General features: G+C 39.2%; 1 protein-coding gene and 1 long non-coding RNA gene across 2 annotated transcripts in view; both read left to right on the plus strand.

The window, feature by feature from the left end:
• LOC115919401 overlaps positions 1-3,778 on the plus strand; it is a 6,228-nt gene extending 2,450 nt beyond the window's left edge. Inside the window, exons 2-3 of the long non-coding RNA XR_004061831.1 lie at positions 1,401-1,484; positions 3,737-3,778. This is a non-coding gene — a long non-coding RNA (uncharacterized LOC115919401). The remainder of the gene's footprint in view (positions 1-1,400; positions 1,485-3,736) is intronic.
• On the plus strand, positions 3,776-26,404 carry LOC115919400 (low-density lipoprotein receptor-related protein 4-like). Its single transcript, XM_030973073.1, has 22 exons — positions 3,776-3,910; positions 4,560-4,738; positions 5,196-5,438; positions 5,847-6,063; positions 6,608-6,742; positions 8,234-8,360; positions 9,273-9,417; positions 11,123-11,239; positions 11,620-11,892; positions 12,462-12,615; positions 13,400-13,546; positions 14,011-14,128; positions 14,798-14,948; positions 15,846-15,974; positions 16,376-16,621; positions 17,103-17,262; positions 17,769-17,896; positions 19,323-19,595; positions 20,437-20,562; positions 22,814-22,990; positions 25,745-25,929; positions 26,270-26,404. Exons 2-22 carry the CDS (start codon positions 4,684-4,686, stop codon positions 26,336-26,338), a joined length of 3,375 nt encoding a protein of 1,124 aa, XP_030828933.1. The 5' UTR covers positions 3,776-3,910; positions 4,560-4,683; the 3' UTR covers positions 26,339-26,404.

Consider the following 26,404-nt stretch of genomic DNA (forward strand, 5'->3'; position numbering starts at 1 on the left):
TCAATGTTGATTTATTTATCACCTGCCGCAGCGTAATACCCAACCGTAGTTTACTCAAAATTGATACAAACGAAATTCGTACTCAATGTTGAGTCATTGATTTACTCTTTATCGAAGGTAACAAATTACTCGGGTGACGAGTACCACTAAAATCAAGGTCTTACTCCAGCTTGAGTACTGAATTGCTCATTTTGTTACTCAACTTGTTTTACTCGGCACAATTTACTCGCTGACATTAAGAGTGTGGACACACACATTGCACTCATTAGGTACTTTAAAAGATCACGTCGATTCCAAGTAAGCTGCCAGTAGGGCAACCCCATGATTGTGGTGTAGATCCTTAGTCGAAAGAAAATAGAAAGGACCGGAAAGGATCTATGAAGTGATTATTGTATATGTTTTCTGTACACATCAACGTTTTAGAATTTATAAGTAAAACACAAGATATCATTGCAGCACACGTCATTAATCCTTCAGCCCATTAATGTCAGTATTAAATTCAAAAATCGAAAAGAAAGCTCGTTAAAATGTGTTTGATATTGAATGTATTTTGGCTGCCGGCTTTTTGTGTATTTCGAGATAAAATTGAGATATTACAAAGAGCGCCCCATCCCTGCGTTTAAGATACATAAAGGAACCCCCCCCCCCGAGAAACCTTTGTAACGTACCACGAGCGGGTTTGTTAGGATAGCGCAAAAAACAAGGATAAAAAAAGAAAGAAGAAAAGGACAGAGATTGGTAAGCTAACATGATATTAATATCTTCCCTTTTTTGTGTGTGTGTTTGGGGGGGGGGGGGGTTTAAGAAGAAGAAAATATATACATAATATATGCAAGCATATTATGAGTGTATAAACGTAAATTTGATTTAAAAATAAATGTTCTCATAGTATTCGGCAATAATGATCATAAACTGACTGACTTTCCTAAATTAAACAACATGAAACAACAACAACAATAACCTAGGCAGTCTCACGGAACGACGAAAATCTACACCAAATGAAATATTTAAGGTATCCATCATCCTATGCTGGATATGCCGCTTGTACGTGAGCTGATTTGTACTAAGAACTAAGATGACAGCGTAATACAAAAACAGTGTAATACTACAAAAGTGTATTTATATATATATATATATATATATATATATAATATCATGCAAATCGATTCCACACACAAATACATTTCTCAAAGTGGTAGCATAACATAAACGTATGAAACGAGTTTTTCTTGTTCATATAGTCGCATGGCAATTTGGAGATCCTTTGCCGACCTCTAAATGTATGGATTTATTATTCGAACCTCAACGTTGCCTCTTTGATTTCCTTTAAAAAAGCAATATGATTAACGTATTAACTATTGACCACCAATAACGCTTTTTAATTCGTTCTTTTATTCCAGAACAATCGTCGATAAAGGCTAATGAGATTTTAGCACCATGTTGGTGAGCTCATCCGCGTGGTTAACAACCTTTCTAGTCCTGAGGTAATTATTAAAAAATAAAAATTAAAGACAAAGAAAGACAAAAAAGAAGGTACAATAATTCTAACAAAGCCTTTAACTAATGCTGATTAAGGACATTCTTATTTTGATGAGGTAATACAGAAATAGTGTGGTAAAATTTGCTCATCAACATCCCGAAGCACCGCCTCCGAGACTGACGCCAGACCAACTGCAGACGGAACAAATAATTAAATTTCCCAAATGGACAAAATTAGTCGGTTTGGAGTCATGTTGGCAGGGGGCGAGGGGCGGAGGTATTAACAAGATGTTATTTTTCGTGTGTAGGCCAGTGCTTCATTCTGATGAAGGTGGTGCAGTTTCACTAATAATAAATATACGACAAAATATGCATCAAATGTCACGATTAGCTTACCAGCTTTATGAATGTCAGGTAATTATGATTTCAAATCCAATAACCCTTATCATGCATATACGTGCACCAATATCCAGAAAATGTGGGTACACAGGGTTACAGGTGTAGATGGATAAATGAATGAAGGAAAAGAGATACAATAGAGAGAGAGAGAGAGAGAGAGAGAGAGAAAGGAATCCTTCCAAAATTGATTTGTTTTCTCTTTGAATTTGTGTTTTTGCCCTTGATCAATATCATTTTACAAATCTAATGCGATTGTTATTTACTGGAGACAATGGATTGATCAGTTCAAATGATATTTTTAATGCGGTATAATTTCCCTTGTCAGAGAAAACAGGAACCGATCTTCCTAGTACTTCATCACTTCCTGTAAAACAGTAGGCTCCAATGGTTGTGTATGGGTACATGTATTTATTGTATTCTTAATAACAACTTTGGCCTGAGTGTTCGTGCTAGAAAAAGATCATATATAAGATCAAGTAGCCCAACTCTAACTGAAAACGAAACTTTAATCTAAATATCATTTACACAAGACATTAATTTAAATGCATTTATCTACCTTTTCTCACTTGATAGCAGAAGACAAAATTCAAACTTTTTGTATGAAGCGTTTTGTTCAGTTACTGGAAAATTATAAAACAAATCAGTTATAATTGTCATCATGCCCCAGTAGTTTTTGTCCCAAATTACGTCAATGTTGAATATGAACAATTTCTCTTCTCCTTGTCCAACATGATGTCCAAGGCACACGAGGCGTTAATCTACTACCGCCAATTGATTGTTTCAATCAATAGTATTTATGCCTCAGTAAGTAGTTAACAAAAGGAGCCTAAAGATAATGACGGTTGCGCCTGGGAATGTCACACAAATTTACATTTTCTTTGAACGCATTTTTGTATGTAAATTGTTATGATGATAATAATAACAATAATGATTATAAACATAATAATATTCTGGGTTGATATAACGCTTAATATATCGACGTCCTCTCTATGCGTTGTTACATAGTACATGTATATTATTACATCGGTCATTAGATTCAGGCGAGCCAATGCACAATGTATTTCCGCCAGTTTTCCGTCAAAAGTCTTTATTCAGATAAACCCGAAACTTTGCAAATCTCTATCGCGCCCTGCTTCACGGGGTTGCGTCTGTGGCTAGAGATTGCACCTGGACCTGCATGATCTGTGCATATACATATATACAGGCGCGTACGCAGGGGGGGGGGTGTTTGGGGGGTTAAACCCCCCCTTTGGTATTTTTATGTGTGTAAACCCCCCTAAAAAAATCACTAAAACCCCCCTCCCCCCCCCTTTGGATTTTTTTTTTTTTTTTTTTTTTAATTATTAAAAAAAAAAAAATTACCCCTATGGCTGACCTAAGGAAGGTGACCTTACCCCCCCCCCCCCCAACGGAGCAAAATGTCAAATTTTTAAATTTCGAGACCAAAAAAAAAAAAAAAAAGTGTCCTCTTACCCCCCTCCCCCCCCCCCCCCCCCCCCACCCCCACTGAGCGACTTTTCGGCTGGCTGAGTCGTTGCGATTTTTTTTGGACTCCCAAAAAAAAAAAAAAAAGTGTCCGCTTACCCCCCCCCCCCCCCCCCCCCCCCCCCCCCCCACCCCACTGAGCGACTTTTTGGCCGGCGCGATTTTCAAATTTTCCTGAGTCGTTGCGAAATTTTGGACCCGATTTTAAAACCCCCCCCCCCCTTGAAAAAATCCTGCGTACGCCACTGCATATATATATATATATATGCCTGGTTGTCCTGGAGTGGAGTAAGTGAAATAACGCCTCGTGTGCACAGGGCCAAACACCATCTCTCCTTTACCCTGATCGCATATTCTTCTTTTGATTATCCAGCACATTTTTTACCCTCGGGTGCAGCCAGAGATGTGGGGGTTCAATAGAGGCCGGAGCTGGTGTGATACGTTCCACTAACTATCCTGACGGGTATCCAGCATCGGACTGTGTTTGGATAATTGACTCTGGCGCCGAGAACAGGATTAGACTCAAGTTCCAGGTCCGCGACTGCAGGTATGACCATCTTCATACCAGTCACACCACTACTCCGATCCAGACCAACTTCAAAAAATGACAAATTTCGGCCATTAGGGGTAATATATATGATGTTCGGTCTCTTGTTGGTCTCGCTGGTGCGACCGAGTTTTTTGTGTTTGCCTTAAAATGTATATGCTAACGGGTACAGGGGTTAAATGCAAAAATCTATCTGGTTTAAGGTTTCAAATACTTGCCAAGTTCTTTTATCTTTTCAAACAATACTGTTTTTGTCTCGACCAGGGCATTTCTTTAAGTGGAAATTCTTAAAAGTGAAAAGGTTCAGGGTTGGAATCCTTGCCACAACACTAACTTCTTTTAGCAAGATGTCAATCTACACATTGCTACACTCTATCCAGGTGAGGTTAATGGGTCCCTGGTAGGATTTTTCCTTGAAATGCCCTGTGCACTAATAACGGCTGCCTGAGCAAAAGCTAGAATAATAATTTTCAAAGCTTTTTGAAAGCGTATAAGAATTTTATATCATAATGTACATGTATTAAGTATGTAATATTGCAAACATTTGCCGTTTACTAAAAACGTTCGGCTTCAGCCCAACTCTGAATCAAGTTTGGAAATAGCGTTAATGTCGTTAGTGTTTATTTCTGTATGCCATTATTAATATTAGTGGAGATTCCCTTTGGATCTATGATGGAAACGGGACTGTTGGAGTACCACTATTGGGCCAATACTGTTCGACAGTTCCACCCACATCTATTGACTCTAGTGGACGGTTCGTGACAATCAAGTTTATGTCCGTGGGAGGAGCGGAAAACAACCAAGGCTTCGTCATATCCTATGAATCGAGTAAGCTTTTGGTGTGATGTATTTCGCATATTTTTTTTTAGGCACTACTTAGCCGCATTCTCGTTATCTTTGTCTAACTTAAGGTTGTTCATGGTAAGAGATTTGGTTTTAAAAGGGTGTTTTCCTGGTGCCCGTTTCCATTTTGTCTATGACCACATTGGTAATCTATTTTCTTCACAATCAGCTTATATGTTTTCTCCTTTAAATACATTGCTCTCCTCTGGATATTAATGATTTCATATGCTGATCCTCATTTGTAAATTGCAAGTTCAGATACAGCTTATCTTTAACATATCTACATTATTTTGAGTGAATCCGTCGTAAAATGATTTCTTTAAAAACAAATTACTAATGATTTTCAAGCATTCTTACTGCATTTTAGATTTGGTCTCCCTTTATCTTTCCTTGAAAATATTTTTTCCATTTTTTTCCTTGGGTTACCCCTTCTTACTTCTAGTCGACTTAGCGCTTGGTTCTCGAGTCATTTGGAGCGAGATTGAAGCGTCCACGGGTTTGGTTCGATTGAACAGTGTACCGGCAGACCCCACCGTGATGTTGAAACCAGATGGGACAGTCCAGGACGCCATCGTGACCAATTTCTACTTCATGGCCCCAAGTGGTAACTGGACTGCTCTAGAAACCCGGTATGGTGAGCACGAACTGATTTGGAGTGATGGTCTTCGAAAGGTCATGATCAAGGGTACGTCATTAAAATATTTATTGTTTCTTTTAATTCGATTGCATGTGAGACGTCCCTTGCTTGTGGGTGACTCAATCTTTTACAAGCCGTATGAGAGTGACATCGTAGAAAAAGAAGGAAACGGAAAATGATCAGCTAAAACAACGTGTTGAATTACCGGCGTATTGACGCATTTATGACGCAATCGAAATCACTGGTATAATCTGAATTCATGTGTTCGATTGGTTTTTATGTCGTTGTGCCTGCGTATGAGCATGAATCTGCAAGAATGTATCTCAATCATGTTTGTATTCTTCTGTTGCGTTATTAAAGTTCCGTCACCTCTACAACTTGCAAATGATTAAAACCAGTGCATGTTTCGGATTGTTTCAGATATGGTATTTAACTTATACATTTTTTCTTCTTCAGGGTCAATGGGAAGTAACCGATCGGCGAAAATCTACTACGGTTATACATCATCAAGCGTTCTGGGAGTCGCAGTTGATTGGCTGACGGGCAACGTGTATTGGACAGATGCAGCGTATGATTGGATAATAATGCATGACGCTAACGGGACGCGTAACGTCCTGATTATTGATGAGGACCTGGATATTCCTACAGGCTTAGCCATTCATCCATCCAGGGGGTAAGATAATTTTGTATTCGATAATTTTGTATTCAGTTTCTTTTCGAAAGCAGATCTGGGAATCCAGTCGAGAGGAAACAGGAAATGTTTGGAAATTCCGGAAGTTCATGATCCGGTGGATGCGTGGGGTAGATAGAAGTTATTTTTTTTCTAAAGAGGATTGGGGGTGCTGGTGGTGGTAAGTAGTAGCAGGAGGGGGGGGGGGGGGGGTGTTCCTATTTTTCATCTCACCTCGCGTCAATACAGATATATTCAGAGGATGGTATCAAGTAACTAAACTTGATGTTAAGCATAATATTTGGTTCACTTGTTCAAGTATTAATGCTCCTTCCAAATCCAAAACATGCAGGTTCAAAACCCTGCGGAGCACCTTTTTAAATTTTTTTTTTTACAGCAAACCAATGGCGATGGTCTAAGCTACTGATGATTGTTCCCTCATTTATTGAATAATAGTTACTAGGCAACGGAGGCTTTCACGAAGATTACATTACAAAAGTAAACCAACTACAATTCAAGTTTTCAAGCAAATTTTTTTCCCCATCAGATACCTATTCTGGACTGACTCAGGATCCAGGCCAAAGGTAGAGAGGAGTAATCTTGCAGGAGGAGGTCGTCTTCAACTGGTTTCCACAAACATCCTTCGTCCCTCTGGAATAACAGTTGATTATGAAACTGACTTGTAAGTACATGTATAACAAACTGAAGTACACGAATAACTAACTAGTCAAACAGATGTAAATCTACATGGATAGAGGGCTGGAGCGCATTGGGAGCTCAAGCCCGTCAACAAATTGCTCAAGTCTCCCGTGACTGATTGAGTTGTTTCATTTTGATAAGTAGAATAAACATCTTTGTGACAAAATACCATACATGATTAACTCAACGGCAGTGATGATAACATACAAACTGGAAAATAAATTACCGTGAAAAGAAAAAGTCAATAAAGTTTTCTACCTAATGCTACGTTTACACTATGTTCCCGGCGGCTGCCGCATTCCGTTTGCTCCAAACGTAGTGCGCCGTATTCAAGTCTTGTTAGGTATTACCAACAGCCTTTTCACACACAGCTAAAATTCATCGTATCTAGAGATGATTAGAATCACTCAACAGTTTTAAACATGTTTATAGACAAAATTTCTTAGTGTGAACATCGTTTATACGATGTTGGGATAGATACGAAGTCGCGATCCATACGCCCCTAAAAGCAGGCTGCAGATACGAAGTTCGTATCTAGAGAGCCTGACATTTTCTGTGTGAAAGGAAATTCGTGTTTAAACGTGTTTAAACTGGATGGAGCGTGCGCTTTGATTGATATGACATGACCTTCAATGCGCAATGGCACTACTGCGCATTTTACGAGCAGTAGTTAATCACGAAACTATTAACGATCGCAACGAAATTTCTGTGTGTGAAAGGCTCGTGATTAGTTTAAACACGTTCGAAACACGTTTATACTAATCATGTTTATAGAATTTTAGCTGTGTGTGAAAAGGCTGTCAGTTTTCTCACGGTCTACCACGGTTTCCTTCCCACTACGGATCACCTCCAAGTTTTGTTACGGTTTATTACGTATTGTCACGTTTTGTTGCGTTCACCCTGTTTTACTACGGCCTAGTAGGTATCTCATCCGCACCATGACTGCCGTGTCAATAATCCGGCCCAGCATCCACGGCATTCACGGCCTGTCACGTTTGCCTATTCCGTTCCCCGCGTTTTCTCACGTCCATCCCGATTTTCCAAGGTGGCCTGAACGTGATTGCCGTGGCAACCGGGAATATAGTGTAAACGTGGTTTCTGGCCCGGCATCTACGGCATTCACGGCCTGTCACGTTTGTCCATTCCGTCCCCCCGCGTTGTCTCCCTGCCATCACGTTGTATCCACGCGGTGCCCTGAAACGTGATTGCCATGGCCGCCGGGAGCACGTAGCATAACTTCACTATTCCAATTATACATGTACTATACCGCACTTCTTAGACTTTTAACTTCCAATTACGAGTAAGGTCAGGCAATTCTACCCTCAAATCGTAATATCTACGCATTTTTTGGAGTTATTATCATAAACTGATAGCCTCTAGTGTAGGGCTACTTGATACTATGACCAGATATACCAACATTTTAGATACGCTGATTGGTAGTAATGGGACAATTGGACTTTTTGATGATCTTTAGAGTGTATTGGGTGGATTCCGATCCATCCTACAACCACATGGAAGTCTGCAATCTTGAAGGGGCAAATCGCAGGACTCTGATGCACTCTCCAACCAATCTAGGCCTTTTCGACTTGACCATCTCCGGGGTAAGTGCGAGTATAAATTAGCATTAATCATCGACGAGATGCTAAACAAATTATTACATCTTTCGTTTGAATACCCAAATTGCCAAACAATATTTATCAAATACAAATACAGTCCTACGAATACCAATTTAGATGTAACCTCATAAGTTCCGTCACAACCAGATTGGACATGTGAAGATTTCCTGAAGTCACCTTTTATGAATGAATGGCACATCAGTCTACTCTAGTTTGTTGAGCAGAAACATTTGAAAATCATAAAACTAGTCTCTTCTTGAACCGGCTCAATCCGTTTGGAAACATGGTAGTGAATTATTATATGCGTCATTTGATTTTGAGGGTTAAATTTTAGATCTAATTTATTCTTATTCAACCAATGTGTTAATGTTGCGGATTGTTTTGACATAACGAAATCAACTAAATAGCAAATAAAGATGGGCTTTTGCGGACAACTTGACAAGTAGAAGGTTTTTAGGGATTTATATATTTCACGTTTTTGACTAAATTAACATCCAATGTGTCAATGTACTTCGATGTGTTGTGGTATAATGGTTCATCACCTGACTCTCATTCAAAGGATTGAGGGTTCGAATCCTAGTCCGGCACTAAGGTCTTTTGGCAAACGATAATCCACATTAAATTTTGCCATTTACCATCCTGGTATAAATGGGTGCCTGGCAATTGCTGAGTTAATAATAATTGAAGGACCAGAAGGAACAGCAGTATCAATACTGATGTGGCCACCTCGAGTAAATATTTGGCATGCTCAAAGCTCTATCAGGGCTTTATCACCGCTCAGATATTAGAAGTAGTCGTTAACCCATGGAAACAAAAATAGATTGGATAATTTGCCCTTGTAGATCGGCGTGTCTTGGTCAGTGTTGATATCGAGGCATTTGTTTCTCCTCTTTAAAGAACTACATCTACACAACGGCAAAAGAGGCCCAGAAACTGATAGTGCTAGTGAAAGACAGTGGTCAAGAACTATTCAATCTTGGCCTCCAATATACTCCATACAGCATCGTGACCTATGCACCGGATGTACAACCTCAGGAATATTGTAAGTCTTTAAAAAATAATTTATTGAAGGAACATTAGATCCTGGCGCCATCTTATCAAGACATGTCACGTGTCGTCAGAATCAATCGCAACCTAACGTAAAGATCAATTTCAATCGTCAGTCTGACCGTAAGAGAGAGATAAATTATATGTTTTTACGATCGACTTGAGGACTTTTAGGGCAAGTTCACTCCAATTCCAAAAATCATTTACTTTCAGTATATAAAGAATAATCAGACAAACCAATCAAAACAAGTTTGAGCAAAATCAGATAACTAATAAGAAAGTTATAATAATATTCCGTCTTTATATAGCGTTGTATATATATACATCGATCTAACGATGTGTATAAGCGCTCTACAAATATATTATTACCCCGGGCATCGGATTCAGGCTTACCTGAATTTTTGAAAAAAATATGTAAAACTATGGAACAATGGAAATCACTACACAAATTGCCATTTTAATTATCAGTTTGTGACAACATGTCCTCAATATTTATCAATTGCTTTATCCCATTAATTTCCCCTTTTATCCCCAAAACCTTGATTTCCCCTTGTCTTTGCCCAGATCATATCATTTGTATCATATTGCGTGCGTGACATATCTCAAAATCTTTATGAAACTTGAAGAATCGACACTATTTTCTGAATTATAATCGTAATTATTGATTTTATATAAATATTTTATTAACATTTACATTTTCCATGATTTAACTGAAACAAATTACTGTATATTAGTGCATCCACACTTAAAGATAAACTTTAGTACTGGTAATGCGATTGCATTGTGAAAGAAAAGGTGTGGAAAGGATCAGAAACAGTTGATCATGTAGCATGTAAGTATTGGTGTGCACTGCAAGGTTCTGGAGTCATCAAAATCATAATAAATTTGACCGAGTCTTGGTAAAGTAACAAGCACATACACAGAAAGCTATGTATGGGACAACACGCATGGTGTCGGGGTTGGTACTACCTTGATTCCTTGTCTTTCTATGCTCATTACTCAGCCAGTATACATTTTCTTCCAAAATTGTTTGGCACATGTCATTTATTTGTAATCTTGAACATTCAGTGTAAGTTTCGTTTGATTCTGTGAGAAATAATTTTCTTTTTTTTACCAGTACTCAACCTTCTCTTTAAACATAAAACTATCAATGTAACTTGGATGCTGGTGTGAAGAAATAAGATTCTTTTTAGGGGAAAATAGGAAATTTATGTGATCAATATAAAGAAAACAATTATTAGTTGATAGTGAGGCAATGACGTCACAGACTCCTGAGTGAGTTGCCAATTTGTCTTGTGATTTTCAAAGTTTTGCATGTCATAAAAAATTAATAACTTTCTTATTAGTTATCAGAATTTGCTCAAACTTTTTTTGATTGGTTTATCTGATTTCTCTGCTTTTATTGAAAGTAATTTATTTTTGGAGGGGACTTTATGATTAGTCTGGATCAATCGCAACTCTTTACAATTAGGAACCTAGAATCAAGACTTATTTCAACTTTTAACTATAACATGCGGGAAGAAGCCATTGGTGAATCGGTGATTAGAATTACTTACTGATCATGTCGAAAGAGGACAGGTCTGTGAAGTTTGATGTTAGTTACTGATATCATCATCGTGATATTCTTTGATTCTAAACTTACGAGAATACAAATTATAATTTTTTTTGCTTCTAAAATTACAATTTTGTTATGCTTATAGCGCCGTGTAGCAGTAACCCTTGTAGCTTCCTTTGTGTCGGGGGAGGACCCAACGGTTACACCTGTCTGTGTGGAAACGGTTTCCTCCTAAAGGAAGATGGTCGTACATGCGAAAAGGGTAAGGCTTCAAGGACAAGCTCTCTGTTGTGGATTGATTTGTGTGTTTCTTCGAAGATGTGTGATACATATATTTAAATATATTGTTGAAAACAAGAAACATATCCGTTGTAATACAATAAACAGTCCGAAAACACATTATTTACATTTTTGGCATTTTAATGTAGGCAACTAATTTTCAAGTATTTTTTTAATGTTTTGTCCCTTTTTGTTGCTCTTTTACACTTGCCAAACCTTTAATGTACTGTGTTGTTACTATTGTGTAATGGTATTCTCTTTAATATTTTGCATGTGTGTGATTTATAGTGTGTTTATAGTATCTTGGCCCCAGATCACACTTATGACACCCCAGCGTATTTCATCTTTTCTTCTTCATTCCAGCGGGTACGATAGACCCACCGCAGTACTTCGTTGCCTCGCGCTCCAAGCTTTGTCGATATCCCATCAACTTTCCTGACATTGCTTTCCCCATTGTCACAAACTATAATGTATCCTGCTTCTTAGAAGGGCGGAGCCATGCCGTAGCTATCGCCGTCGATTTGGAAGACGGAATCGTGTTCTTCAGTGACTTAGGAATGAAGGGAATAGGGATGGCCACCCTCAGAGATGGTGCACCGGTGAAGATTATCACGGGTGGGGTACGGGCTGTACAAGGTATATGACTATAATCTATCTCATAATGGCAAGCCTACTATCATTGTTATCATCATCAGCACTTTCATGTTAATTGTCATCATTTGATCGCCATCATCATCATGATCATCATTATCGTTATTATCATCCTTATCGTTATCACTACCATCATCATTATCATCATCATCATCACGAGCATCATTACCACCATCATAATCACCATCACCACCAACATCATCACATATCATCGAACGATAGAAAATAATGTTTATGTTCTAATTCCCATGTCATTGTAGGCTCATAAGATTATAATTTCGAATCTTAAACCACAACATACAGACGCTTTATTGAATTCTATTTTGGTGAAGAACAAAGATAGTTGGCTATGTGGTTTTATTCGACGAGCAGCAGAATTCTTAACGTTTCCCCCTAAATCAGTGTATGCTTAGTATGTTATCTATATGGACTTTTATAAATCGTGTACATGACTATTCAGTATAAAAAAATGGGCGCCATTTTTCTCAAAATTAACATGATCCAGGGCAGTCCTTAGATTGGCACGTTTGCTTTCATTACATTTCTTCCTTCAGGTTTAGCCGTAGACTGGATGACGAAACACATGTATTGGACGGACCATGCCAGGGGTACCATTGAGGTTTCCAAGTACGACGGGTCTTACCGAACAACACTCATCAAGGACAATGTCATCAAGCCTAGGAGCATTGCCATCGATCCAGAGAGAAAGTAGGTTCCTTTTCTAATTCACGGCGCTCAAAGAAGTTTTACTTAACACTTTTTGTCAGTAAATTAGATACGTGTATTTAGAGTGACAACACTCTTTCTTGTGGGGAAAGGCGTGCTTGAAATGTCAATATTCATGCTGATGTTTGCATGCCTTAAGTGTTATATAATTTGGAGACTATGGTATTAAATTAAACGGAGTCTATATAATATCAAATAAAAGATGAGTTCATGTACATCTCATTCGACGATGTTGACATTAACATTAACATTTCTCATCAAACAAAGGAAAGCGATATATTGTTTGGTAGATCTGATCATTACACTTAATACTTTTTACACCATTAATAATTGATAATTGTGAATAGCATTTGCTGGAAAAAATATTTTCCCCAAGCCAAGGGCTGGCTAAAATACAATTTAACCCAGGTGGAAAAAATTTATTTAGGTAGGTATTCACAAATAGCACGCTAACTTTATTCCAAGTGTACACCCCGACGAAAGTGAACAAAGTTAGTCTATTCATTTCGGGAGTGCCAAGCGTCAACATTTTAATCAAGTAGAAATTACCATAATTCTGTGACGAAATGAACACAATGATGTCATCATGAATGACTAGATTAATTTCATGTATTCATATTGTAAACAAATTACAGTAATTCATATAAAAGAAAAATAGTGACATCTGAAGCTCTTTAAATCAGTAGCCTAGGTAGACCGGGTTAAACCAGGGAGATGAGCTCGCCCTTTGTGAGTACAAGCCCTTTTGTTTATGTCGTTGCAACAGGTACATCTTCTGGACTGAATTTGGCCCACCTACCCAGATCGAACGTGCTTCGCTGGATGGAACTGAACGTGTCGTCATAATGATGGCACCACATGGTCTGCCATTCTTTGTCCCCACTGGGCTAGCTATCGACACTGAAGAACAAAGGTATAATCAGGAGAAAAAAATTATGAAAATATCGAGCGTTTTACTCAAAAATTTATTTCGTAAAACAAAATATGTGTCGTTTTTACAGATGTTCATTCCATAACAGATATCTATCTATCTATCATTCTTATATACATATTCACTGAGTGACAAAGAAATCTTCAATTTCATTCAAATTATCAATTTCAATAATACATGTTTACGAAATTCAAACACAAGTCATTACTTTTCTTTAAAAATTAGTTTACCTTTGTCTATTTTTATTATTCCAAGTCTGAACGCAGTAACTGATAACTTTTTAAACCGCTTTAGAAGTAACAGACCTTCAGACTTGACCTGAAATTTTCTTTTTAATCTAGTCATCTACAATTCAATAATTGGTTTAGTCATGTAATATCTCCTGAGATATAAATGGAAACTGAATGCTGATCTATATCACATCTTCTCCAACTTGTGTGTACTAGGTTGTACTACGCAGATCTTTCAACTCGTACAATCAATAAAGTCGATTATTTCGGGAACAATAAGAGACAGCTACTGAGGAAAAATGGCGCCATCTTCTTTGATGTTGCTCTCTACAAGGTAGAAAATGCATTTGCCACATATTTCTGTTTTCCCTAGTTATCACACTCAAATAATGTAGACCTACATGTGTAGTTCGATATAGTTCGTCCAAAGACCGTAGTTTATGATAAGAGCATACTTTGAAATGCAATCGTCGTTGTCGTTGTCAGATATGAAATAACGTCTTGGGAAACAACTGATTTAGGCTTGTTATACGCTTTCGTTTATCAGTACATGCAGTTGTAGACTTTATCATGGATTTCAACGTCTATTAAGCGCACGCCATAACCGTGTATATAATGAAAGGACAGTCCAACATTTAACATTAGTTCATTTCTATGAAACAAGAACATTAGGACTAAAAGAATGGTTTGAAGTATTAAAGTCGGACCGATTATGAAAAAGTTATGAGTGTTTGAAATGTGAGAGCTCAATCTATGCGACTCTCAAATTGACAATTTGGTATTTGAAATGTGACACATGCAGGGACAACTCTCCCGTTTCCCGTTTACTAACTACTTTCTGTTTTGGGGGCATTACGAAAAATATATTATAGATAGCATATTAGTATAGGCCCTCTAAAACGAAAGACTCTTTTGAGTGATGCGTTTAAACAAGAAACCCGAGGGGAGGGTGGATCACCTATGAATCGCATATTTCATGAAGGTATTACCGGTTTTCTTCTAGGACTACATTCTATGGACGGAGCTTGGAGGAAACAATGGTATCTACGCAAGCAACCGCCACACTGGAGAGATAGAACTAGTGTATCATAACCAAGGAGAGCAGGTGTATGGCATTACAACTTACGCGGACACCCGTCAGAAGATCATGCATCGTAAGGCAGCTCAACAAGTCTTATACCTAAAGGCCCGGTCACACAGAGGGGACGCATGGGGAACGCACGGCCAGCGCATTGGAAATTTGCAATTTTGGCCAGTGCGTTGTCGTGCGCCCAACTTTTGTCGAAGCTACAGCGAGTTGAAACCAAATGCATAGCGTATTGCTAGCGCGCTGAGCGCATACAGGGCGCATACAGTGCGCATACAGACCGTACACAGAGCGCACATGATAACAACTTCCACGAATGCACAGCGTGTTGCTAGCGCGCTGGACGAATGGTCCACGCACGCACCGCGTTCTCAACAGAGGTGGTCACACATATACAACGCACGGCCCGCGCATTGGAAATCGGAAAAGGCCGTGTGCCTAACTTTTGTCATGATTTTGGAAAAGCTAGCGAGCTGACACAAAATGCACAGCGTGTTGCTAGCGCGCTGTGCGTATACAGGGCGTGTACTCCGCGTATGTCCGGCGCTGGTCTAGCGCGCTCCGCTCATGTCTGGCGTGCCTTTGGCGTGTACATTCATGCGTCGAGCTCAGCGCACACTTTTGAGCATGCTCAAAAAATCCCGACGCACACAGCGAATGACGACGAATGCACATCGTGGGTCCAGCGCGCTCGACGAACGAGTAACGAATGATGACGCACGCCTAGCGAACGACAACCCACTGGCCAAAATTGCAAATTTCCAATGCGCTGGCCGTGCGTCCCCCATGCGTCCCCTCTGTGTGACCGGGCCTTTACCGACCAAATATAAGAATTGTATAATATACTACATAGCATATAATACATTCTAGGCCTACGTTCAATTTCAGAAAATGATAAAACACCTGACATTTCGTGTAATATATGGCGTCTCATTTAGTCCTCATTATTTTATCTTCTTCTAAGATCCATGTCGTTACCAGAACGGAGGATGTGATCAGCTGTGTCTCAGCTCATCTTCTAGTCGACGAGGATTCGTGTGTGTTTGCACTCTCGGGTTCTACTTGGCTGACGATGGAAAATCTTGTGTGTCAGGTAATATTGTCCAACATTTCTTTGCATATATGTTAGCATTATGCAGAATTGCTTTTAGGTTGGTCATAAAATATAAACATCATATACCCAATAATAATTTGCTCTTCCTTTGCATCGTCCACTTTGCACCAAATAGAAATGGGTGTGATTCCAAGGCGATCGAATAAGAACTGTATACATTTAGTGATACAATTCTTTCCAATATGTTTTCTAGTCTAAGAATAGGCACATATATTGTACTCCCATCCCCGAAATATGTATCTGATTGCACCAGCTATATGATCTACACAGTACACAGCTGTGATGTTTTACAGCCTACGTTTAAACATCTCCATAAAACATGTTACATTATATATATTTACTACTGTCATAATGATTTGTATATGTCGTTGTATTTATAGACCTTGTCCGAGACAACTTCTTTCTGGTCACGGACACCTATCGACGAGCCATCTTTCAGGTCGATATGCAGTCCACCACATTCGAACCCAAAGCCTTGTTCCTTCCAAGCATTCAGAACCCTATAGCGGTGAGCTTTGATCCCATCGACAGGAAGGTCTACTGGACTGACGTGACTTCCAAGACACTCAGCCGTGCCTCGTTGGACGGCAACGACTACCAGGTCATTGCTAGGGATGGTATTGAAGGTAAGTTCGTTTTTTTTCCTATATCACAATCTCCCAGTGGATTAGCCCTAGATAGGCCATGCATCTGTATTAACCCCTTCATATTTACATGTAATTTCATAGATAGTATGTACCGCTATTCATTCCAGGTTCAAGTTTTTTTCCGTAAAATGTTGACGTCTTTTGTCATGATTATTTTTAGGTACATATTTTACCCGTTTTTCCATTAGATTGAAAACTTAAATGGAACTAAAAAGATGAATTTAATTTAAATTGAATATAGCATATTTACATGTATATCAAGTTAACAGATCCGTGGTGTGAAACCCACTTGATATTTATGTATAATGACAAAAGAGTAATAAGAATCAACGGGGTAACGTCATTTTTTGTCCGGTTGTTGTCGGTCTCCTTCTTATGACTGCGGTGTAACATAAAAAAAGTGATAAAATCATATAGTTGAAAACACAAAATGCTCTCTTTATCCATTTATTTCTCTCAGTTCCCGATGGCATTGCCGTAGACTCCATTTCCAGGCTTGTGTACTGGACAGACTATGGCAACCATGGCATCTCTGTATCTCACCTGGACGGATCAAACAGGAAGATGCTGATTCGAGGCTTAGACAAGCCTAGAGCCCTTGTGTTGCATCCCGTGGAAGGGTAATAAACCTTATCCTGGGTGTTTAGAGACTGAACAATAATATTTCATAATACTCTATTGCTAATTATGAGCTGAAGATATTTGGTATTACTTACATAATTTATTGAATATTTATGCTGCACAAAACGTACGACCAACCGGTACAGGGCTCTGAAAATCAGACTATTACTTATATGATTGCAATCACTTAAGTCGATTCGACAAGTAATGGTCGTTATTTTCCACCAAAAAGCCATTTTCAAGCCCTTTCGTTTTGAGAAAAGTTCTAAATTAGTGTTGTCTTTCAAATGCCGTTGGAATTTAATCTTCTCATTTTGGGGCCTGCAAATGAGACACAGTGGAGATTGGTGGTATACCGCCTTCAACCTATTAGAGTTCGACCACATGATATACGCTAGAAAAGCATGTGCTATAACTTCCTCTTGGAACTTGGAAGTGTTATCCATATGTATCTTTCATGTCGATTTTCGATAGTCAATAGATAATTGTTTCATCTAATAACCAGGACAATGTTTTGGACAGACTGGGGTGACAATGCTGTCATTGAACGAGCTTTCATGGACGGAACAGAGCGATCAATAATTGTGTCTGGATCACTGGTATGGCCAAACGGACTCACGATCGACTATGATGGTAAGGACACCTTCATATTAACAATGACGAATGCTATCCTTTTTTTAAATTCAAAGAACGCTCTCAAAACTAAAATGTTAAATATAGCCATTTTAAAGGACCAAGGATTAACCCTTTCTCTCTCTTCCAAATGATAGATTAACACTTTGAACATTTTTTTTGTTTTGAAAGTTATTTTTTTGTTCATTCAATGCACAAGAAATAATAGCAGAATTATAATGTATATATAATTTGTCATAATATTAGAATATATTGGAGTTATATTACCCTAATATAAATGAAAAATATAATAAAAAATCGCAACTTTCCATTTTTACATCTCAAACTATTACAAATGCATAACAAAGTATATATATATACGTTTAGCTAACAATTGTCACAGAAACATAACATAATTATATACAGTTGTAAGTAATTACTAATTTATAGCAATATAATATATTGTGCTCTGAATGAATACTATGTCCAAGAAAGAGCCTCGTGCACACGCACACACGAACACACACACACGCACATGCTCACACACTCAGACACACTTACAATCTTACCTATCCCCCCATACCCAAAGCTTCCCAAACTTCACAAATCCCCCTCCCTTCCCGAACACAACCACATCCACACAACCGTTGGAAATCCATGCTGGGTCCCAAACAATACAGTTTGAATTTAGCAAATTAAAATTGTTAATTTTACATTTTTAGAAGGTGGTCACTCCGCGGTCCTTTTAAATGGTGATTTAAAATTTTAGTTGATAGAGTGAATCGCTACTTCGTCACGACTCGCGAACTTTGCAATGGAATCCATGAATAAAAAAAAACCTGTAATTCCCATTTCATGTCTATAAAACAAAAGTATCTTAGCTCTCAATTAATAAAATAAACTGTAATGCATCATCCTCTTTTAATAAATTTATTTCAATTGTGTAAATTACGTTAATTAATGTTACTCGCCATTATGTAAATTGTAATGCAATGGTATAACACTGTTGTCTTTCATATTAGCTCTGCACTTGATACTCTTCTGAAACTAAATTTCGAACAATCGTATCTAGAACGTAATAACAATAAACACACAACCTCTGAAGTGCTCTTTTTCAAAGAATCTGAAAAAAACTACGTATCAGCAATGCCCTTTAACTTTTTGAGACATCCATAATACATTTGTTAAAGTGGTGACGGAAGAATAATGTATTGACATGATTGATGAGAGAAAAGATGAGTTACGAACTTCCCCTCGTTCCTGTAACATCACTTTGTAGCTACATTCCACGAGACGATAGCCCACGAGACTGACATAGTAGTGGTATTGTGGACCTTCTGACAGCTTTCATAAAGATTCACTACCACGAACATGTCGGTCTCGTAGGTTGTCGATCTACTATATGTCCCAACATGACTTTCTTTTGAATGAACTGCCTCTTTGTCAGGTAATCGGCTATACTGGTGCGACGCTGGTCTTGAGCGACTGGAGACGGCTGATTTTAACGGTCGTGGCCGCCGTCTTCTCTTTACGTTCGGACGTAACGTCCATGCCTATGATGTGGCTGTACGTGGTCAGTTTCTTTACTGGACAGACTGGACAATGCAGAGTGTCCTCAAGATGGACAAAGACACTGGTAGCGGTATCGCAACAGTAGGACCCAATGATTACCTCAGACCAAATGGAATATACATGGTGTCCGACGATACTCTGCCATCAGGTATAACTACTCTCATTTCTTGTCCTTTCATTATTTACTTAAAGTAGATCTTTCCAAATCCTGCTTCACCTAATAGACAAGACAATACGGGAAGTGATGAACATGATGGAGCTCCTTATAACGTGCTCAGATAGAGGAACAGCAAGATCATAATTGAATACAAATGTTTAAGCAAATGGCAAGTATCGAATCAAGTGCCAAACAAGACATGCTAAAAAGTACTCTATTAAGGTTTATGTTTAAGAAAATGAAAAGAAATTTCCGTTATCTCTTCGTTTCTAGCACTTAAGTTTTAAACCCTTCTTAAGACTTAAAACATATTTTGAGCCTTGACATTTATTTAACTAAATATACGATAATTTTTTTAAACGAAATTGACTTCTTCAAAAAGATCTTTGAAAACTTAAAAATTCGCACCAATCAGATTGTTTGTAGGTGTTATCATGCATGCGCGCGCAGCTCAAAGTTAATCGTATTGGACTTATTAAAAATGAAATACATTAGACTTGAATTTAAAGTATTTTTAGGGGTTTTATAATCTTAAGTTTTAAAGGACTTAAAATAAGTATTATAAATCAAGAAGGTATTAGAACTGCACTCCGAGCTCACTGTTATTCGTTTTAGTGAGAGTGACAAATAAAAGTTTCAATTTATTTTTTAAAGATGACGATAAATTGCACTGGTTGTCCGAAAAACAGTGGCGGAGCGTTTCAAACCTTTCCACAGCCACCATGCCGATCATAAGTGAGATTGAGAATAAAACTTCACAAAATGCTGTAGTTAAAGTGTACTGTGTATAGAGGATATAAAGCGCAATGCTTTTTCTTCATCTCCATTCCAGGTGAAAACCAGTGCTCAACTGACAACGGAGGGTGCACAGGACTTTGCCTTCCAGTAGGCTTTGATCGAAACTGCACATGCGCAGATGGATTCCAATTTGATGAGGATGGAACAACTTGTGTCTCAGGTAATTATTAGTAGGGACTTTTCGATTTGCACGTTTATAAGTGGACTGCGACGTATGCGGTCATTTTTAAGCAGGGTTGACGAGGCACGCTCACTGTTGTTCGTTACATTTTCGATTTTACACAACTACGACGCTCGCTTAGTGAGCGCAAAACTCGATCGAAGAGCTAAAGATATAACATCAAATTCGATGCATGGCACTGTTCTCAAAAATAATGCTGCAACAGATTGGCGATGCACAAATAAAATGTGTCCATTTCATGAATTATTCTGCAACAATTTTGATTTAAGGGAAATTACAGACACGAAAATGTGTTAATTTAAGAGAATTCACGCTTCCACACAACTCTCCGGTTCTAGAATTAGGTCATTTGGGTCCATTTTGTGACTTCAATGTTATGTTTCGTGCCTACAAAAGATTGCCTCCGAAAATGTATCGTCACAGTTTGCCAACGACGGCAAAACAAGGGCGAACGCTTTCGAGAATTCTGCTACGAACGATGAGCTCGTCGATGCGCATGCGCACTGCTTCAAAAATGACCGCATACGTCGCAGTCCACTAGTGAACGTGCAAATCGTAAAGTCCCTAGTGGTTCAAGAGGGCGCTTGAGGGGATGAATCCCCTTTTGTCTTGATTATAATTGAATTTAGGGAGGCACATGTGGAAAATTAATGCCAGAAACCACAAGGCTCTTTACCCCTTCCAACAACAAAATGCCCTTGCCAAAAAAGCAAAGATCCTGCTTCAAGTTGGATTTTGCCAAATATATCTATCGGAGTGAATCCGCGTAGAATATACTCTTCGTTCGTTTTTTAATGCTCTTGAAATTGGCTACTTCCGTAGTGCTCTTTTCTTTGTATTCTTTCTTGAATATTCAATATAGAATTTACATTATGTAATTGCCACTACCCATCTATGTCGAGCAAATGGTAAGTTAAGCTACGGTCACAAAGATTCGTACGAACGTTGCATTCGTACGAATCACCCTGCTCGTACTAATTTTAGAGTTCGTAGAGATTCGTAGATGGGGTATAAATTCTTACGTCCTTTTACGGAGTTCGTACGAACGCAGTTTAATTCGCAAGAACAACTTAAGACCTCCTTGAGAAACGAAGGATTTTCGGTTATACAATGGCCCTAGAGTTCGTACGTTTTTCGTAAGAATGCCTTGAGTTCTTCTTACCTCAGACTTACGGCCATCTTAAGAGTTTTGTTCTTGCACGATGGTCGTACGTGAAACTCGCGGCATTTTGAAGTCACTCGTAAGAAGATTTTCGATATTTGTGTATATGTTGTTGGGTTGCATAACCTTTCTTCGTAAGGTGGCTTTTCGAACGTCGTAAGAACATCGTAAGCACCACGAAAGATCTTCGTATATTTCGTAGGGTCAAGACACAGTTCTAGAAGCCTCAAATTCTTACGAGTACCTTACGAGTACCTTACGAACACCAGAAGTCGTTCGTACGAAGGCCATATACAAATCTCCGTTCGTAAGGCGTTCTTACGAACGCTGTAATAGCCCTCTATGAACCACGTAAGGTGTCTTTACGATCATCGTAAGAATTTTGTGTGGTTCTTACGATGTTATTACGACTTTCGTATGGCCGCCTTACGAAGAGAGGGTTCCGTATGAGGTTGGACAAATCTTGAAGGAGACCATCGACCAATCTGCGAACTTAGGAACGGTCTAGGAACGCTGGTTTCGTGGTACGGCCTTCTTAAGAAGATCTTACGAAATGCTCTGAAAATAGTTCGTTCGGCGTTCGTAGCAGCTCGTAATGGTATTTGTGACCGAGGCTTTAGTAGGAAAGGATTTCCTAAATATTCAGAGCACCATTATCGCTAGACTAGCCAAAGTCATGGTAATGTTCAGGCACCTTGAGCACAATCCCTTGTGGATATAAGCAAACTGAGACGTGAGCAGATTCAGGAGAATGTGTGAAGCTAATATCTTTTATTGTTGTTTTATTGTTGCTCTTTATCGTGCGCTATTCAACATGTGGGAGATCGAATGAATATTATTTTGCTTTTAGCTGAATGCTCCATACATACCGTTTATTCACATGCTTCTTGATTTAGTAGTCTACTAAAGGTTGCAGAATGTCTTCTGGATCCCAACCTTGCAACCCGACCTCCTGATAGATTTGCACATGTAAGGCATCAGGTGAGAAAGAAAAAAGAGAATGTTTAAATGGCTAAAGTCGGTAAACATTCATTCCGTATTCTGTCATCCCTCCGTTAATTCCCACAGATCAAGTTACTGAATGTCCACTGGTCTTTCACAATGGTTTTGTTGACGAATCATGCGATCCGCGGCCAGGACACATTTGTGATGTCCAGTGTCATCCAGGTTTTTCCCCTTCTTCTGATGCCATCATCTGCCTATCATCTGGGACATGGGACCTTGACGTCAGCAGAATTTGCATGGGTAAGTTATCCATGTCTGATCCATATCGGCATATGAGAGCACTTGTGTATTACACTAATATTTGAATAATACTTTGAATTTTCTATTGCTATCTACCATCTCATTTTGTAGATAATTTTTGTTATATTTTCATATCATATACGACAGAGGCGATCCCAATTACTTTCAATAAATCAGCTCAAGGACAATTTCAATGACTTATTGTCTGTCCCATAGAATTCATGTTCGGATTATGTAATACGTAATTGTCATGTTCATACATTCAACAGGTTCGAAAGTAGATGTTATCGTCATGATTGTGTTAATCAAAAACAAGCTCCATTGTTTACAAAAACTTTTAAGTCAACGGAGAGATGTTTATTTTAATAGGAACTTTTAGATTTGGGTGGACTGATACGTGTGACGTCCATTCAAGGCAGTGCATTAAAAGGACGTCGATCGTAGCAATCCACGTTGTCGTTGTGCAAATCTAAAAGTCCCTAATATCAGGGTAACTATACACCCCCGAACTCTCATCAGTGGGAAACTTCTTCTCCCTATGGGACATTTATTCACCTGACAACAACTTCTCTCAGAAAACAATCACTAGGACGCCCCCACCCCTAGTCAATAATATTTTGGATGTCTTCGTCCAGAGTAAGTCATTAACATTATCAATAATGATAATAATATCTTTCATAATTATAATTACTACCACCACAACCACCACCGCTACTATTACTACTGCCGCTACTACTACCACTACTACTACTACTGCTACTTTTCTACTACTACTTCTATACCTACTAATCATTATGATAAATATAATAATACTCTTTTTTAACATTTTTATTCCACCATTTACCCAGAAAGTCTTATGGCGAACAACTGAAGGAGAAAATATGAGAAATAAGAGTCCCAATGAATGACATATTCCCGTGTCGACGATTGATAAAATCGGTGAATTTTATATTCCGATTTGAAACAATATTATCGTAGAGTTGTTAACGGATAACCAATTTATGTAGATTATTTATAACGAATTGTCCTAGGGATAGTTTCCATGTATGATAGCCGTCTGAAAGTTTTTGTTCGAGGGTGGTTTCCATTTATTATAGCCATCTGAATGTATTGTAATTTGTAGGTTTATTTGCACTTTTTTGTTTTGTTTAATATGTAATTGTTTGTCAGTCTACTTTGTTTTTTTATAGCGCTTAGAGACTTCGGTGGTAAGCGCTTTATACGTAACGTTGTTATTATTGTTATCATAGGGGTAGTTTCCATGTATGATAGCCGTAGAGAGCACACTTTTTTTTCTTGTCCTCGAAAATTTGAAAAATCGCACGCCCCCCCCCCCTTGAGCGTCTGGGGGGGGGGGAGGGGGTCATCTAAAAAAAAAGGGTAAAATTAACGTGTTTTTACACGTTTTTTTCCCGGGGGAAGGGGGGGGGGGGCGGGCGGGCCCCCGGGGCCCCTGGATCCGCCACTGGTTTTCATGTATGATAGCGGTCTGAAGGCAATTGTCCTACGAGTAGTTTCAATATATGATAACCGCATGAAGGTAACTGTCTAGCTAGGAGTGGTTTCCAAGTATGGTAGCCGTCTGAAGGTAATTGTCCTAGGCAGGCGCGTACGCAGGGGGAGGGGGGGGGGGGGGTTTGGGGGGTTAACCCCCCTTTGGTAATTTTATGTATGTAAACCCCCCTAAAAAAAACCTAAAACCCCCTCCCCCCCTTTAAAAAAAAATTATTCCAAGGACCGACCTAAAAAAGGTGACCTTACCCCCCCCCCCCAACTGAGCAAAATGTCAAATTTCATAGGGGTAGTTTCCATGTATGATAGCCGTAGAGAGCACACTTTTTTTTCTTGTCCTCGAAAATTTGAAAAATCGCACGCCCCCCCCCCCCTTGAGCGTCGTCTGGGGGGGGGGGAGGGGGGTCATCTAAAAAAAAAAGGTAAAATTAACGTGTTTTTACACGTTTTTTTCCCGGGGGAAGGGGGGGGGGGGGCGGGCGGGCCCCCGGGGCCCCCTGGATCCGCCACTGGTTTTCATGTATGATAGCGGTCTGAAGGCAATTGTCCTACGAGTAGTTTCAATATATGATAACCGCATGAAGGTAACTGTCTAGCTAGGAGTGGTTTCCAAGTATGGTAGCCGTCTGAAGGTAATTGTTCTAGGCAGGCGCGTACGCAGGGGGGGGGGGGGTTGGGGGGTTAACCCCCCTTTGGTAATTTTATGTATGTAAACCCCCTAAAAAAAACCTAAAACCCCCCTCCCCCCCCTTTAAAAAAAAAATTATTCCAAGGACCGACCTAAAAAAGGTGACCTTACCCCCCCCCCCCCCAACTGAGCAAAATGTCAAATTTCCAAATTTCGATAAAAAAAGTGTCCTCTTACCCCCCCCCCCCCCCGCTTATTCAGCGGCTGGCTGAGTCGTTGCGAAATTTTCGGACCGATTTATAAATGTTAACCCCCCCCCCCCCCCTTGAAAAAATCCTGCGTACGCGTCTGATCCTAGGGGTAGTTCCCATTTATGATCGCCGTCTGAAGGGATTGTCCTCGCGGTCTGAATATAATGTCCTCCGCGTAATTTACCGTGTGATTAGTTGTTTGAGAATCATCGTTCTAAGGGCTCAATTTTCAGGAAGAGGACTATCTGGAATAACAACCCATTATGTAATTGTCCCTAATATAATGCCCATATATAGTTCGGACACTACCCTATCCATTTTTCATTTTACAATTTCATTTTGATTTCATCATTTTCTCCTCAGCTGTTCAGTGTCGTCGACTCGAAACACCACCGCACGCTCTCCCTGGACCGTGCTCCCCTCCTTACAACACCGGCAAGATGTGCACATATTCTTGCATGCAGGATACACGAAGACTAGAGGAGATGACAGGAGAATGTGTGACGAGCATGGTGAATGGATTGGGAGTCCAATACGCTGTGAACAGGGTTAGTTTTGTAATCCCTAATCATAGATAGCGACCTCAATTTCAAAGATATACGTGACGATTTGCATGCAGTGACAATGTGAAATTCTGGCAAACCAAAACAAAACAAAGAGAATTGCATTAATGACTTGTCTGGTTTCTCTCCCATCGCTTCAGGGTTATGAGACATCTTTTAATGCCATATCTTGAATGATACATTGACATTAAAAATAGCGCAATGCCTTGAATTTATACAGATTTGGCTGAAGGAAAAAACGTCAATGGTTAAAAATATTTGCATGATTGTGATAATCTAATATTGCTTATCAACTCACGTACTTCTGATAATCTATCTTCTGCAGATCCTGGGCCTAGAACCGCTTCATCTTGTAATCCCAACCTGGCTTTCCTTGAAGAACCTCAGAATCTAGAAGTAGCTCGCAGAGATCTTTTAGAGCTGAGGTGCCGGGTCAGCGACCAAGATGCAACCTTGACAT

This window comes from Strongylocentrotus purpuratus, unplaced genomic scaffold (assembly GCF_000002235.5).
Source record: "Strongylocentrotus purpuratus isolate Spur 01 unplaced genomic scaffold, Spur_5.0 spur5_scaffold_6, whole genome shotgun sequence".
Lineage (NCBI taxonomy): Eukaryota > Metazoa > Echinodermata > Echinoidea > Camarodonta > Strongylocentrotidae > Strongylocentrotus > Strongylocentrotus purpuratus.

Bases quoted from the DNA above. Each gene is read 5' to 3' on its own strand.
- LOC115919400 (XM_030973073.1), top strand. From the start codon at position 4,684: ATGTCCGTGGGAGGAGCGGAAAACAACCAAGGCTTCGTCATATCCTAT. The intron at 6,743-8,233 runs GTAAGTACATGT...GATGATCTTTAG, and splicing joins GTTGATTATGAAACTGACTT to AGTGTATTGGGTGGATTCCG. The intron at 17,263-17,768 runs GTAATAAACCTT...TCTAATAACCAG, and splicing joins GTGTTGCATCCCGTGGAAGG to GACAATGTTTTGGACAGACT.